Below are 16,603 nucleotides of genomic sequence, written 5' to 3'. Positions count from 1 at the left end.
AAGTGCCAGTACAAGGGCCAACACCAAGCCTACATCAGCTGGTGTTTAGATGTTGAACTTCCCAGCCTCTATGCTGTGAGCTGTAGATTTCTCTGTTGTCTATAGATCACCCAGGTTGTTATAGCACGCTGCCCACTGCCTGTTCTGGACTTCAGTTTACTCAGCTGAGATGTGCAGTGTGGCAGCCCTGGGATCCAAGCCATTACTACTGAATGCTCTGGAGCACAGGGAGCCTTCGCCCACCTTAGGTCCCAGACAGACCCGGGAGCACAGTATGTAATTGAATTTGGCCTAATTAACTCATTGAGCTAAGGAACAGCCATTACTGACAGAGCCCTGAGTGTCAGGAGCAGAGAGAGAGAGAGAGAGAGAGCACCAGAACCTTCAGGCTCCCCAACCCTCAGAACCCTTAACTCCTCAGGTACTAGGGCCCCAGAGGTAGGGGGCACTGTTCCTGCCATACAAAAAGGAATTGAGGCTTTAAGTGATGCAGTAAAGAGATTAGGACCCACATCCTTTGTACCCAGGGCCTCCTCACATGCCTGTCCTCACCCTCCTCTCAGAGCTTTGCTCTTTGGGATCTTCCAGCAAGGGTTACTTTCTCAGCCAAGACTAAGTTCTCAGCTATGAGGTGCTTTCACTGTCCTTTGTAGAGACATCACTAAAGAGCTTGCTGTAGGGTGAAGATGATGCTTACCTCACATATAATGTTCACTGTGTTGAGCACAGGGTCAAGCACACAGGCCTGTAAGGTTGGAAGAGGCCCTGGCTTGAGGACAAGAGTTAGGGGCTTCAGGTATGAACCCTCAGCTTGAGGTGAGGAAAACAGGCTCAGGGTCTCACATTTGCAAAGAAAGCCAGAACTGTGCTGGTCTGGGTCTAGACTTGGCCTCAGTGGCCTTTCTGCTGCTATGGTCAAGGCCAGCAAAGCATTCAAAAGCAGTTGGTGTATGGAAGCAATTCAGATCTGGTGAAACTGGCCTAGGTCAGGAGGCAGTACTTCTACCCATTTCAATCTCTCTGGCTAGCCCCAGACTTCCTTCCAGGGTCTGAATTTTAGTTCTGCCATTTGCTAGTATGTGTGTGTGAGCGAGAGGCCATGGGTGTGTGTGTGTATGTGTGTGTCTTCATCAAGGCACTCAGTTCCCTGAGTCCCAGATTGAGATTTCTGTAAGGAACAAAGGAGAAGATGAGTGTACTATGTTTGTCCAGCATCTACAGCATGATGCAGATTCAATAAAATCCCACTCCTTAACTGATTAGTCAGTGCATAGGCAGGACAGCCCCTATCTGAAGTGCCTAGTGCCAGAATTATCTCAGGTTCATGGATTTAGGGAGTAGTAAAATATGTGTGTATGTACATATCCTGGGAAGGGGACCCAAGTCTAACACTAAATTAATCTTCAAGTCACAGACACCTTATGCAAATGGTCTGAAGGAAAAATTCAACAACATAGTGCACTTATTGAGACGGGGGCTTATATAGATCAAGCTAACCTCAGGATATAGCTGAGGATGACTTTGAATTCCTTATTTTCCTACCTCTATTGGTAGAGTGCTGGGATGGCAGGTGTGTGTCACCGATATTCATTTTATGCACTGCTGGGGTTCAAAGCCAAGGCTTTGTGCATGTCAGGCCAGTACTCTACCAACCGAAACACATCTGCAGTCCTGCACTGTTTCGGTTGTGACCTGTCTCATGGGGTTGGGTGTGGAATGTTCCACCTAAGACAGGCATGGTGGTGTTGATCTGGAATTCCAGCATCAGGAGGAATTCAAGACTACTAGCCTGGGTTATATGAGATTTTGCCTTAAAAAACTTTAAAAACAAGCAACTTTCTCAAAATGTTTGGGTTTGTGACAGGAAAAGTCACAGTGACAGGCAAATTGTATGGTGTCAGTCTGAATCTGTGAGGGTCAGGAAGGTCAGGAATGCTGGGAAGACCATGTTCCACTCTGTGCTGGTCTCTTCTCAGAGCAGATAGAGAAGTTGGGCCAGAGATCTCACAAACTGTCTGTACTCCAACACTCAAGTCAGAGAGTAACAGAAGCAGGAAGCCCAGAGCCAACACCTATGCTCATTATGTCATCTCTAGCAAGGCACGGCTCTCATGTCTGACCTATTTATTACCCAGGACTCCTCTCTTGAAAGGGAGGAGTGGGTGTAGGACAGTATCCTGTACTGCTCTGTCTCAGTCAGTGGCAAACAAAGCACATCTTACTCCTACAACATCCAGTTCCATCTTCAACAAAAAACCACCCCTCAAAGGAGGGATCATGGCTCCACTTCTTGAGGAGGTGCAGAGCAGTAATGCTAGTTTCCCAAAGCCACATAGCAACATGGGCTGGGTGCCAAGGTAGAGCGAGCGCTTAGCATGTCTGAGGCCTTAGGTTCGAAGTTCAGCACCAGTAAACAAAGTCACAGTTCAAAAGCAGGCAAGCAGATGGCAAGCCTAGGGCAGTAGCCATTGCTATGATGGTTTCCCCAGATGGACACTCCTGGTCCCATCCTTGTTACTCAAATCGTTTAAGCCCAATGCCTGCACACCGGTCACTGAGGGCGAATCTTCAACCACACTAGATTGGTCAGGACACGGTGTTAGATAGCAGATGGCTGACAGCAAGACAAATAATCCACTTCCTTGTAGAATCTGAAGTCCTGGCAGTTCCAGGCAGGCCATGTGCATGCCATTCTGTTGCTCCCTGCACCAGGATACCCACTGCAGGGGCTGCTGTTCTGATCCCCAGCCCACTTCTGGGATCTTCAGCTGAGATGCCATCTTTGGCTTACCCGCTTAGGTAGGTGATAGGAGCGAGTCCCACATAGAGCTAACAGGGCTCTTCCCTCCCAAGGACTGAGCCAGGGAACCATAAGCTTTAAATCTAACTGTAATCCAATCTGGGCTTCAATGCCCTGGGGTTCAGCATCCTGCTTCCACATTTGAAGGGGTAGCCTTTCTGCTCTTCTTACCCCCTCCCTCATTTGAGTTAGGAAAACTCTTGAATCATTTTCTGGGGATCACCAAGTTTCCCCTGTTCACACAAGGGCACATAAACAAGCGCCTGGACATCCTCACTGAATTTCACAGCTGCTCAGCTGGCTTCCCCACCAACTAGAGCTGCACTAGTCTCTTCTCTCCCAAACCTGTCTGTACAGATATGCATCCTGGCCTCTGGGAGGGAGTCACTGCAAACATCTGGGGTACATCAGAGGTCAGGACCACAAAGAAACTTGAGGGAATAGGACTATATGTGAGCTATACTTTGGTGGTTGAGGGCATTCAGGAATGGGCAGAGCTAAATGTCAGTGGGCATCCTAGGGTTGTGCCTTAGACAGAGGAATGAGATGTGATGTTGACTTCAAGGTGGAGCATAGCTGTACCAGCAGGGCCAGGGTTGCAAAGAGCTGAGATCCCTGGGGCACAGGGGACAAAGGAGATGAGAGCAGAGTGAGGGAGTGGGGGAGGGAGAGAGGTAGAAAAGGAAATAGAGAATAAAAGGGGAAGAGGCGTGGGGATGAAGGAGAGAGGGAAGGAGAGAAGGGAGGGAGGGAGAGAGGGAGGGAGAAAGGGAGAGAGGAAAGGAAAGAACGAGGGAGAGAGGGAAGGGAGAGATGGGGATTGCTCAGAATCCTCAAGGCCCCAGGAAATGGAACTTCTCCTGGCAACCACAACATCAATCAGAGCAGCACACTTTCAGGATGAAGTTGTCTAGTTCTGACTGGATTTAGTCTCTCTCCAGCCATGTGACCTGAGCATTGGACATTCCCCTTGGCCTCGGTTTCCTCATACAGAAAAGGAAGGCATCCCATCATGAGCTGCTACAGTGTAAATCCACAGGGCTGTGCCTTGCTTCCCCACATGCACAACTGCCTCATCCCCCTTGGCTCTAACCTAGTCTAGGTTAGCTTCTTGCTGGAGCTTCTACATGTTCCCTACCTGGTCCACGTGGCTCCTCTGACACTGTATTCCTCCTAAGCATGCCCCTGCCTGGTCCAAGTGTGTGAGCTCTTTGAAGGTGCAGACAATCTCGGGGGGCACACAGGTGCTTACATTGCAGGGCTGAATTCAACTTATTTTCAGCAGTGAGTTTCTGCTGACTATAATTACGGCAGTTCGAAAGGCAGGCTCCTAGTAATTCCAGTTTCATGCCAGAGACAATAGTGTCTCTTCATTCCAAACAGGTGAGACTGGGTCCTCTGTAATTCCCTGCAAGAGATCCAGCCTCTGGGCAGTGTTCCCCAGCTGGCCAGCCTCAACAAGCCTCCATTTTCCTAGGAAGGTAATGAGGCATCTGTTACTGACAAGCCATTGGCCACAGCTCTCCTGTTCCCACAGCAAAGGCAACTGACATAGCCAAGGTGGGTCTGCTTCCTTCTAGCCACCTGTCTGGCCACCACCCTGTCCCCAGAGAGAATTATCATGATGCAGCACTTCCACTGTAAAACACAAACACCTGGTTGCCTGGGCAGCACCTTGCCAGGGTGACAGGATCCAGATGGTCCCTTGAGAGATAACAGAGTTGTCATGGAAACAGAATTGCTGCAGCTTTAGCTGAGAGACCTGAGTTCTAGGTGCACTGGACCCCAGCTGAGAGAATTGATGTGATTTTCATGAGATTTCCAACCTGCACCACAAAGCAAGACTTTATAAATGGTTAGCATTCTGGTGTTCAGTGTTTTGGGAGATGCAACCTTGTGTGTCATTTTTTGTCCCTAGAGTATGGGGTTGCAAGACAAGTCCAGGGTCAAGACGTCAGGGCTAGGCTGACCCTGAAGCCTGAGCTGAACCCCTAGCCTAGGTTGCCCCTATTTTGGTTCCTCATTCTGAGCTGCAAATATCCTATGAGCAGCTCTGGTTCAGAAGTCACTTGGACCAAATGAAGGTCACTGGAAAGTGGCAAAAGAAAGGCTAGGGTTCCCAGGTCAGCATCCAGTCCCTGAACACCACTCTATGCATGCTGACTTGGGTGGGAAGGCAGAGGTGTGCTTCCTCCTTGACAGTGACTGATCCCAGGGAGGAAGGGGGAAGAGGGGCCAGGGAACAGGAGAGGGAGCACTGTGACTGGAGTCAGCAGGCCAAGGCCACACCCTCTTCCTCACTGGCTTCTTCCTTTTGCTGAGCGCCACTCTCGGTCCCTCTACCATCCCTTGCCTTGTTGTCAGTGTGTCAGCTTCCCTGCAATAGGTTGGGTGATTGTGGTGACCAGCTCAATAAATGTTAGTCTTTCCAATCTTGAGTTCCGAGAACATTGCTAGGAACACCTGTTGAGACAGAGCTCTTGCTTAGGGCAGACTGGGCACTGCTGACCCTATCCTGCCTTCCTCACTCAGCTTTCTACTCAGCAACTTCCTACCTCTAAAGCTGGGTTCCACCTCCCTTCATGAGGGGAGAAGATACACACTGAATTCCATGAAAATTATAGTCTAGGGCTTCTGGACTTGGAGTTACAGGAGTCCCCATTCCTCTTCCTGGTACCTAGCTCTTCCCCTGCTTGTCCAGATGGGTGTCACTAGCATGCTCCTCGCTTGCAACTAATGCAAACAGGTCCCTTACTCTTCAGACCCCATTTTTTTTGTGGTCCCCCTAAGGATGCTAGACAGTCCAGGAGATTGGATGCCAGTGTGTTGGGTAAACTTGCCAACATAGAGCCATCACCAGACACCTGGCTCTGTTCTAAGCTCAACCCTATGATGCTGGCACTGTTGAGAGTCCCTCCTTTCAGATACACAAAAAAGGTTGGTGACCTTTTCCAGTGCTACACAGCTGGTAACTAGGGGGCTGGGTGGCATTCAGAGCCAGGCAGGCGGCTTCTGAGCCTGCATGGTTAACTGCTACCCTTCACTATGAACTATCAATGGTTGCTAGAAAGAGTTCTCAATGTCCTTTAGGGCCAGCCCAGGCTCTATGCCTCTTACCATGAGTATGGAATGATCCCAAAGATGGGAAGGTGATTAACCTACAGCAGAGACAAATCCCTGCCATCTATTTAATACTGCTATATGTTAGAAATTCAGGCCATCTGGAAAGCTCAAGTCATTAAATTTTTATTATTTATTATTCATTTATTTTGGTAGCCCAGGCTGGTCTTGAACTTGGTGATCTCCAGCTGGCCCACATTCTTTGTTTTTGACATTTATTGTGTTTTTCTGTGTACATGTGGGGGTATATGCATACATGCACAGCATGCATGTGGAGGTCAGAGGACAACCGTGAGTATCATCAGTCTTTGCCTTCCACCCAGTTTGAGAACTGGAATCCTGCAAGCTTCCAGGACTTCTCCTGTCTTCGCCTTCCATCTTGATACTGGAACACTGGGATTATAGATGATGTTATGACACTCATCTGTATGTGTTTCTGGGGATTAGGACCCAGGTTCTCAATGCTTTTCTTAGCAAGCGCTTTACCACCAGCCATCTCCCAGTGTTTAAAATGGGCCCCATGCAATCCAGGCTGGCCTTCAAGCCTATGTTGCTGAGACTGGTCTTGAACACCTGATCCCCCTGCTTCTCCTAAGTGCTGGGATTGCAGGAATGGACTGCTACACCCAGCAGGTATTCTTGCTTGAACCACAACACTGGCTCACAATAGTTGACCTTTCTAAACTTCAGCCTGTTCACCTACACCAGGCAATACAAGTGAAGCTGGGATCATGACAAGGGATGAGGGACGACTGCCCACTGATCTAAGGTTTGCTGTGTTATGACTAAAAGGGGGAATATAAAGTAGATTTTCTCCCAATACAGAAGCCCTTTCCTGACCCACCCCGGCTGTAAATATAAACAGGCAAGATAGATAATAACTGCTGATTCTTGTCTGTTTCTTCCAGAAGGTATTTAAGGCTGCCAACTTGCAACACTTGCTAAGAAAGTTTCCAGACCAACTTGCACTCTGGCAAGTGCGGGATCTACTTCACCTTTCTGTTCTAGAATCTTCCAAGAATCCCTCCTCTCTTAAAGTCAAAGTCCTGGCTTACTTGACCCTCTTAACTGCTCTTTCCCTATTGGTGTTAATGGCTGTGGTTGGCTTTATTAAGCTATACCTCCTTGGCTACTCTGGGGCATCAGAGGGAACTGTTTCTTTGTCAGGACTTTTGTCCTGTTGGGAAACTGAATGCTGGCATAGAAAGGACTCAACTAAAAGGTGCTTTTGCTTCACCTGTAGAGTAGCTTTCTAGCTACTTAGGTCCCTTGCATCCTGCAGCGAAGCAAAGATGGCCTAGCTAGAGCTCTGGCTCACGTCTGTCCCTGCTACCTGCAGAACCTCAGTTTCTTCCTTAAAGATTTATGGAGTGGGACCTAATAACTGGTGAAGAGCTTTGGAGGGGGGCATGGCATTCTGGTCACCTTACATTCATTTATTTCAACCCGCAAGAGTAGACTGGAGCCCCATTATTCCTTTCCTGTTTGGTATTTTTTGTGTTGAATGAAAATCACCCAACATCTACTGCCTCTTTCTTCCTCTTGCAGCCTTAGAAGGTAGGAGAACTTGAGATTGGGTAGAACCAGCGTCCAGTAAAATATGCCATCATCCATAGGACATGGCCCACAGGATGGTTTAATTGGTCCCAAGTCCCCATGAGATAACTACTGTTCAACCAAGACTCTGGAGTGGCTATTTTGAGAGTTTCTGAGTGTGGCAAGGGTGGCTATGTAGGTATGACAAATTGTTCTTTAGGTAGTGAAATAGAGTTCTTTTTTTTTTTTTTTTTTTTTTTTTCCTTTTAACAACCCCCATGTAGAAGAATAGAGCAAAACTCTCAGTAATGCAATCAAAATCTGACTAGACTGGAGTCTGTCCAGGTGATATAAGAAGGGGTACAGAGGACTGCAGCATGGAAAGTTAGACACTGTGGAGGCCTTATTTGCTCCCTGCTATACTGCACACAGTGACCTGAAGAGTGGTTTTGCTCCCCAGGCAAAGCTACCTGAATGATGAAAGCTGACCCACTCCATCCCTCACCCCAGACAGCCCTCAACTAATAGTAGCCAGGGGACAATGGGTGAGTCTTTTTTCTCCTGTGGCTCCTAGCTGGTGAGGGTGAGGGCTGAGTTATCCTGCTAGCAGAATTCCAGGCAGGCAGAGCACTGGGAGCCCACAGTAGAAACCATGCCTGACAGCCATACTTCACTGAGGTTTCTTCCTTGTACCCATGCTCCAATTTCTCCATCACACTTTCTGGGACCCTCCTGAAGAAGCCGAGTACAGTGGACTCTACAGGATCTGAATTTGGGGAAGTCCATGTCAGACACACAGTGTTCAGCAGGAAGCCTTCAGCAGCCTAGCCTCCCCCACCACATGCATTCTTGATCTCTACCCCTCTACTCACAGACTCAGTGCTTGGACTCCTTGTTGAGAGAGCTTTGCATCACTTGGTAGGATCACAGTCACCAGATGACTTCTACCGTGGGTGGATGCCTGTCTCTCTTCCCTAGCCTCTCTGGCCTCTCTTGGATGGGTTTGGAAAGTAGACACCTGGCTGAGCCTCAGGCAGCCTTGGCCTTGCACAAGTCTCTGTTGCAGGGAGGGGAGCAATGAGCTAATTCTGCAGAGGCAGGAAGAATGGCCTCCTGACAAGAAGAGACCTGTCCCCTAGGCTCTTGCGGCACCGGTGCGGGCTGTCTGTGTAGGGAAACAGCTGAGCCATCCAGGAGTTGGTTCTGTTCTCACCACCCCAACAACTCCAGTGAACTCAGAAGAAACTCATGAGAACTATGTGAAATAAAGGGAAGGGTCACACACCTACCTCCCTTGTAGTAGGTATATTTTGTAAGTCGTTATTTTGGGACAGTGCCTATTTTGTGGGCCTAGTGTATTACTCACAGGCAGCCTGTGTACCTGGCAGGCTGTGTGTGTGTGTGTGTGTGTGTGTGTGTGCATTTATAAATAAATAAATACAATCTGCTCAGTCCATATAATGCTACATCACATGTGTTTTTCAGAGATGACCATTTAGCACTGGACAATTGGTGTGCTCTTCCTTGATGAAGCTGGTTGCTGTTCTTAAAAGGCTGACCTGATGATGCCCTAGGCATTCCCACACAGCCCTTGTTTTTAGTGGCCACTGTGGCCATGGAGAACCTTAGCCCTTTCCCTGAGTGGGATGCTCTTCCCACATCTGCCCACTTTCTGACTTGACTCTGACCCTTCTCCGATGTGAGCTTTTAATAGCCTGGGGACCATCCTCCTGCCCTTCTCCTAATTCCTTAACCTGGGAATGCTGGATCCACAAGTTTCCTCCCACTCTCCCTCTTTCTTGAAGAACACAACAGGGTCACCAGATCCCAGGCCACATCCCCCAGGGAGCTAGGAGTGGGGGGAACCAGGGCCATTGCCTCAGGACAACCTGTTTTCCTGAGTCACTCATGGTCATTCAGAAGGAGGGATAGCTGCTTGGGGACCAAATGTGACCTTCTTGCAAGTAAATTCTGTCACTAGCAATGGGAACCATGGGGCTGGAGTCTGTCTGGCCCTCTCAGAGCCTCAGTTTCCTCCTCTGTAAACAGGTATGTCCCAGTGACTTCTCTCATGGCACTGAACACATAGGTTTTGGCCACAATATATATCTGATGGTTAGTCAGAGGCTGGCAATAAAATCCAGAGCCATTTCGAAGGGGACCTGGCCTGGGACAAACAGAAGGTCCTGCATGAGGAAGGGAGACAGGTCCTCCTCCATATCCTAGCTCTGTGCAAGAGTCCACGTGGGGGTGGGGGTAGTGTCCAGGGGGAAGTCTGCCCCTGGCCTTGAGAAGGTGCCCCAGCCTGCCAGGCAGCTGGTGTTTCAAGGACAAGGCCTTGCCTTCCTGCTATCTCTGGGGGAGCTGGCAGCCGTTAACAAATCCTCTGCAATTTGCACCCACCAATCCTGCTTGCTCACTGGGCGGCTGCAAGCAGTTTTTCACGCGGAGCTGCACACAGCTTTGTCTTAGAAAGACAGCTCTGGCGGGTGTCCCTGAATGGGGCCATTTGTCCTCCATGCTGATGGGAAGGCAGCTGAATGCTCTGTTGGGGTGGGCAGAGGCAGAGAGAGTGGAGAAAGGCTATGGGGGAGGGTGATGGTAAAGATAAAAGCCATGACATTATAAGAGGCCAGGAGTGTCACAGAACCACCATGCAGTCAAGTGGTGGTTGCAAGAAGGCTTATTTTCTAAGCCAGGAAGACACTGGTTTATGACCTGACTTCCCTGGCCTAAGGAGTTCCTCGTGGTAGAAGTTGAAATGATCTGACTGGCTTTGGGTACCTGTGTCCCATCCCAGTCCCATGACAGGGCTGCCATACAAGCTACTGTAGAAGGCCCCATTTCAGCCCCTACCCTTGGATTGAGAGAGAGATCTAGGGTGGGACCCAGTGTCTTCTAAGATCCCCTTCTAGGGATCACAGGCAGAGAGAGGCAAGGCATGTCTCTGTCTCTGCTGTGACCAGCTGACACCTCCCTTAGAAACAGAGCAGGAGTAGATTTGGGAACTTAAAGCCAGCAAGCTACATTGCTTCCATTCCTGTTTTGGGGCTTGGGCTGTTGAGGTGTGAGGGTGTGCTTAGACACAGGCACGCTCACAGCGCCAGCCTGGCACTTATCCCCAGAGGGAACCCATTAGACCACATCCATCTTGGGAATGCAGACTCACAGCTCTTATCCAAAGGAGTGAGATGTTTGGATGATGGTGTTAACCACCAAGAGAAAATGCAGGTAGCAAATAGGCCTTTTCTAAAGCCACCCAGCAGTTCTACTGTCACACCCAGCCCCGGGGAAGCCTGGCTATGTTCTCTGACTGACAAACACCCTCTGCCTGTCCCTAGGAAAGTTATCTCTTCCCACTGGGACCATTCTTCGGCCTCTAAAGTCCCTTCTCCAAAGCTTGCTGGTGCCTGTCAGAGTGGCCCTGGCTATCCTTGATGCCTCCCACACTAGCTGGGCTCCTACACTTCCATTCTTTCAACAACACCGGAAGAACCCACGTGGCTATGTCAGGAAGAAAAAAGCAGGGAAAGAAAAGCAGCAGGCATCCCCACCTCTTCCCTGCCCCATTGTGTATCCTCCTTTCCTTTAGTCCCTGGGCTGCCTATCTTACAGGCTCTAACATTCTCTAGTCTGCTATTTCATCATGTGCTGGCTGCTCAGAGGGTCAGCTGAGGCTACATAGACCTATTCAAGCATGAGCCCCAGCAGAAGCATACAGAGGGTGCTTGGGGACTCGGATATGGCGACTGCCTGATACTGGCAACCATGTAGCCAGAAGGCTGAAACACTCAGTGCAGAAGAGGCTGACATTTCAGTAAAGCCTGCCAAGAGACTCTGGCATGTGGAGGCGGAGGGGGCTGGTGGGCACTGCTACAGCCTTGGAAGAGAGCCTGGGAGGTGTCAGGTGCTGGGGGCTGGGCAGATGACCTTCTATGCTAGGAAAGGGTAGGGGGGTGGGGGGTTGCAGCTGGTCCCTCAGGAATCTCAAGGTGAGGATGCCGAGTGTGTGTGCGCGCACGCGTGCTCCTGCTCCCATGTACGCAGAGGCTAAAGGCTGCAGCAGAACAAAGAGCTGGGGGCTGGGCAGCAGAGGGCCCCACGTGGAGGCAGCTGCCTGGGCGGCTTGCTGTAGTGTCTGGGCTCTGCTCATGCTCTGCATTTCATCTCTGTCTCTCTCTTGCTCATGCCATAAAGTGCTGCCCCCAGGCCTGAGTCTGCTCACAGTCATCACCACCCTGCTTACAGCCACAACCCCGCACACAGCCCAACTTTCTGCCAGCACTCTTGACAAAGCATCTCTCCTCACAGCATGATCTCATTCCATGGCCTTCTTGGGCCTCAGCCTGGCCTCCTGACAGGAGAGACAGACGGCAGAGGGGTGGGAGAAGCGCCCACAAATGTAGCCAATTGTGCATGCACACACACACTGCTAAGCCACTCACAGCCACACAGTCACAGCCATACAGCACCCCCAGAGCCCACACACAGCTATGCACACTCATAGGTCTACATGCACTAAGACCCCTCCACAGACACACTATAAACAGAAGGACTCATCAGATACATACATGTGTACACACTCAACACAGCCAGATATACCAGGCATGAGCATACGGGCAGATGTCAATTCAAACACACAGACCTACACACATACAATGTACACATGCATGATATACAGCCACACACAAAGTAAGATGCATACCATGTACAAACCTACACATCCAGAAATGCCAAGCATGAATACACAGGGAGATGGCCTTGAATATACTCACAGCACCACACACACACACACACACACACACAATGCACACGTGTATGATACACAGCCACACAACACACATAACTTCACATAAAGACATGCATGCAATCATGGCCACCCATATGTACCAAGTGTGGGGATAAAGTCTGAGATGCAAAGAAACTCAGAAAAGCACAGAAAGTCTAGAGGCTAACTATGGTCAAGAAGGAGGGGACAGACAGCAAAGGCCCTTGGGAAGGAAGGACAGAGACACTGTACAGGCAAGCTAGACAGAGTGGAGCCCAGGCAAATGGGGATGAGAGGCTTAGAGAGCCACATGCACCAGAAGAGGTTATAGCCAATAACGGACCCACTCATCCACAGAGCTAAAGGGAGAACTGTGCCTTTTGGGCAGAAGGAAGAGGTCAGGAGATGCGCAGAAGACAGACACATGTGGACAGTTAGCTGGGAAGCAGCATCTACTGGTGCCTATGATGTCAGGCACCAGCTGGGTCTTAGTCCAAACTGAGGGAGCCCTCTGAGTTCCCAGAGGCAGCTATGCAGTAGGTAGCAAACCTCTGACCATAGCTCTGAGGCAGGTAAGGTGGCTGAGAGACCCAGCTCGTGCCCAGGAAGCCCTTCATCCCTTGAAAGAAACCAGTTGTTGAGGCCTCCTAAAACTGGCTCTACCCTGCCAAGCAGGGAATGCTCTTCCTTCTTGGGGGCACACCTAGGAAAGGCAACGAGTCCAGACCATTGTTCTGACAGGCCTGAATCCCAACAAGGGACTACGCTTCTGCTGAGCCATAGCATGCTGCCCAAAGAAGTATGGACACAGGCCCAGCACGGGAAGAGGTTGTGACCTCGTACTGCTGGTGTGCATGCAGATGACGGAGAGAACAAATCCCTGATTCAGAACTGATGACATGGCATCCTGCTGGAGAGATCTGTGCCAAGTGAAGGAGTGCTTGTACCCCAGATGACAACAAAGGCCTCCTGGTCTAGGATCCTACCAGATCTGGGGTCAGCTGTGATGAAGTAGTCAAAGCCCTTAGAGGAAGCCAGAGTCCTAGTTCCAGCCAGATCATTTGTGAGCTGTGTGACTGCAGACAAATTACAAGACCTCTCTGAACAGTGTCCTTACCCATAAATGTAGCTAGTATTCTGTGTCCCACTGAGCTGAGGTTCACAGCACACTGTATGAGCCAGCAGGAGAGGGGTTTAAGAGAGGCCTGAGCCCTTCCCCTACATAAAGGAGTAGCTCTGGATTCCAGAGCAGCCCAATCTCCCACTGGCCTTTTCCCTCTTTGCTGACATATTCTTTCTTGATTTTGCCTGACTTTATTAATTTACTTATTTGCATCAGGATCTCACGCATGCTAGGTGTGCTGGTGAGTTTTCTGTCAACATCACACAGTTGGGATCAACTGGGAAGAGAGACCGTCATGTGAGAAAAATGCCTCCATCAGTCTGTGGGACATTTTCTTGACTAATGATTTATGTGGGAAGAAGCAGCTCACTGTGGGAGGTGCCATCCCCAGACCAGTGGTCTTGGATTGTATAAACAAATAAACAAACTGAGAGAGCCATGAGAAACAAGCCAATCAGCAGCATCACTCCATGGCCTTGAGTTCCTGCCTTGAGTTTCAGCTCTGACTTTCGTTCCTGATAGGAGAGGGTTATCTGTAAGTGGAAACAAACCCTTCGCTCTCCAAGGTGCTTTTGATCATGGTAGTTTATCACAACTACAGAAAGCAATGACACCAGGCAAGCACTCTATGACTATGTCATGTCCCAGTAGGCTCCCCAGAGATGTGTTGCTGGCCCCTGTGTCCACACTGACCCTTACCCCATGCAATTTTTTCTTGTGCTGGCAGAAATGGCTGTCACAGATTGAGATTTTAACCACATTCCCATGACTCTCAGGATAGAGCACAACCTTTAAGACCTACCACCGACTCCACCAGCCTCCCTCTGGCCCTGTGCCCTCACTTCTAGGTTTCAGAACCATCATCCTTGTTTTAATTCTGACATGAAGCCCTGTTATCCTGCCATTACAGGACCTTTGCACAGATGTCTTAACTTTGGGAAGTTTCCCTTGATCTAGCATAATCTGCAATTCCCAATCTCTCCTAGACTCTTCCTTCAAAGTGCTTAACACAGCCTGAACCTACAGCACTTCAACATGTGTACACATCTGTATGTGTAACCCCCACACACATTATAGTCATTTATATACTTATTCTGAAACAATAAAGAATCATCTTGATACTACACTAGGAGCTTCACGTGTTTCTAAAACTTACTGTGTTCCCTGCAAGGAAAATCTCAGCATCATCCCTGCCTTCCCACGAGATCATACACTAAGCAAGGGCAGACAAGATAGTCAACTGACTGTGTCGTTTTGAATCTGAATGTACCTGCTGCCTACAAGCACTTAGAGGTCAGTGGCAGGTGTAAAAGTGGATCTTAAAAACGAAAATAAACTGAGATGGGGTTCATCTCTTTTGTCCAAGTTATCTACTGATTCCAGTAACTGTGATGTGTTCCCCTCAAGACAGAATGAAGTTGAGCACCTTCCCTAAACTCTGTAAAATGTGGGCTCAGGAGCCACATGCTATGGCTAAGTCTCAATAGACAATGTTTTGCAGAAAAGGTTTTTAGAAATGCTAGATGGACAGGTTCATTATGGTTTGCTTTAAGTGGGTTCTGAATAAATGAGTGAATGAGTGAATGAATGAATGAATGAATGAATGAATGAATGGTGTGTAAGGACCACTATGCATGTTACCTCTGCAGTACAGACCTGGCTATATATTGCTCTGTCATCAGGAAAACCTCTGCTTCTCTGAGCCCCTGTGCTGGGAGACACACAGAGCTGAGCCACATCTGTAGGCAGGCCCTCAAGCCCAGCCATTCATCCTCCAATGCTTGCACCCCCTCTAGAACAACTGAGGCTCTTCCACCTTCCTGCTCTATCTGTGGGGCCCCACATAGCACTCACCAGCAGACTTGGGGGTGAACTTGTCTCGATTGGCAGCACACACAGCCAAGAGTCTGTAGCCGAGGTCCAGGTCAAACCCCTGTTGGGCAGCCACGCGGCTGACAACCTGATGGCAGTTAAAGAGGAAATTCAGGGTGAGTTACCAATTCATCAGAGCTCTGAGCCCAAGGTCAGGGGGAGCTAGGACTCTAGTGAGTCTCTTTCAACTGTTTGAATGGGCACCTTCTAGCTAGTCACTGGCCGGAGAGGTAGTACCACCTTTTCTAGAGCGGCCCCAGCTGGATGCTCTGCATCACCCCAGGGATCCTTAATGTAACTTCCTAGTCCCAGGCCCAGGATGCTTCTTTAACTTTAAGCCTCACCCAAGTTCTGAGTGTCTCCCCCACCTCTGCAGGTGCTCACTGCCTCTGCTGTTCCCAGGTATTAGCACATCCTGGGGGTGTCCTGAAGATGCCCTGCATCCCTCATGATCCTGCGTCAACAGCCATGCCCTGAGAAGCAGGGGATTGGGAATCTACTGATCTTCCTGTAGTTTACAGGCAAGGTTGCCTGGTGAATGTCAAGGGCTCCTGGACCAGGCAGACCAGATGATCTCCTTGGTTCTGTAGATCACACTTCAGCCTAGAAATGCAGACCCCTGTATTCTGAAGCTCGGCCTGGGGTCTGACTCAGCACCAAGCCCTTAGAGTAAGCTCCAAATCTTATCCAACTGGGGAGATGGGAGCCTTGCAGGATGCTGTGTAGAACTGGGTTGCCCTAGGGCCCAAGGTGAGTCCTTGGAGGCTCCTGCCCATCTGACTGTCCCAGGAAGACCCATTCCTGCTCCCAGGATAGCACTCCCACCTCATTAACAGCAACAGGGTAATGCTTCCTTGTTAGCAAGGAAGGAGCTTGGAGAATAAAGTCAAGCAGGAGAGCAGTTGGGGAGGCCATGGCTAAGAGGGGAGGGGGTCTTCCCAGATGCAGTAGCTGCTACTGCTGAGGAAAAAAGGCTCAGTCCTCAGGTCTCTGGGGGCTACCTGCTTTGATGCTGCTGTGGGGACTCAGCCAGCTACAGGGGTTTTTAGCTTGGTATCCGGAGCTATCACAATAGCAAGCCACTTTTCCCTGGCCACTTTGGGGACTTGCCACAAAGGCTCTATAGCTGAAAAGGAGGAAGGAACTTTTCATCCATGCCCGTGAGGCCAGCTCTCCTTCCCTTTTCTCCCCCATCCTGTTTTTTCTTTCTTTGGAGGAGCATCACTATGTGATCCAGTTCGGCTTCCAACTTGTGATGCTCTTGATTGCTGAGACCACACACACACACACACACACACACACACACACACACACACACACACACACGCTTGACTTTAACCTCCTCATTTAAAATGAAGGGATACAGAAGGCCAAATGGATGTCA

The 16,603-nt window shown here is 49.6% G+C and overlaps 2 protein-coding genes across 4 annotated transcripts in view; both read right to left on the bottom strand.

The window, feature by feature from the left end:
* Rps24 (ribosomal protein S24) overlaps window positions 1–16,603 on the bottom strand; it is a 1,129,312-nt gene that overhangs the window by 56,164 nt on the left and 1,056,545 nt on the right. The window lies entirely within an intron of this gene.
* The window catches only part of Zmiz1 (zinc finger MIZ-type containing 1), a 190,534-nt gene that overhangs the window by 64,658 nt on the left and 109,273 nt on the right, over window positions 1–16,603 (bottom strand). For all 3 annotated transcript variants that reach the window (XM_051176689.1, XM_051176686.1, XM_051176687.1), the window contains exon 6: window positions 15,202–15,307. In XM_051176689.1, the coding sequence (XP_051032646.1) occupies window positions 15,202–15,307 (106 nt within the window). The remainder of the gene's footprint in view (window positions 1–15,201; window positions 15,308–16,603) is intronic.

The sequence above is a fragment of the Phodopus roborovskii genome, unplaced genomic scaffold (assembly GCF_943737965.1).
Source record: "Phodopus roborovskii unplaced genomic scaffold, PHOROB, whole genome shotgun sequence".
Lineage (NCBI taxonomy): Eukaryota > Metazoa > Chordata > Mammalia > Rodentia > Cricetidae > Phodopus > Phodopus roborovskii.
This window is presented reverse-complemented; position numbering and strand designations above follow the sequence as displayed.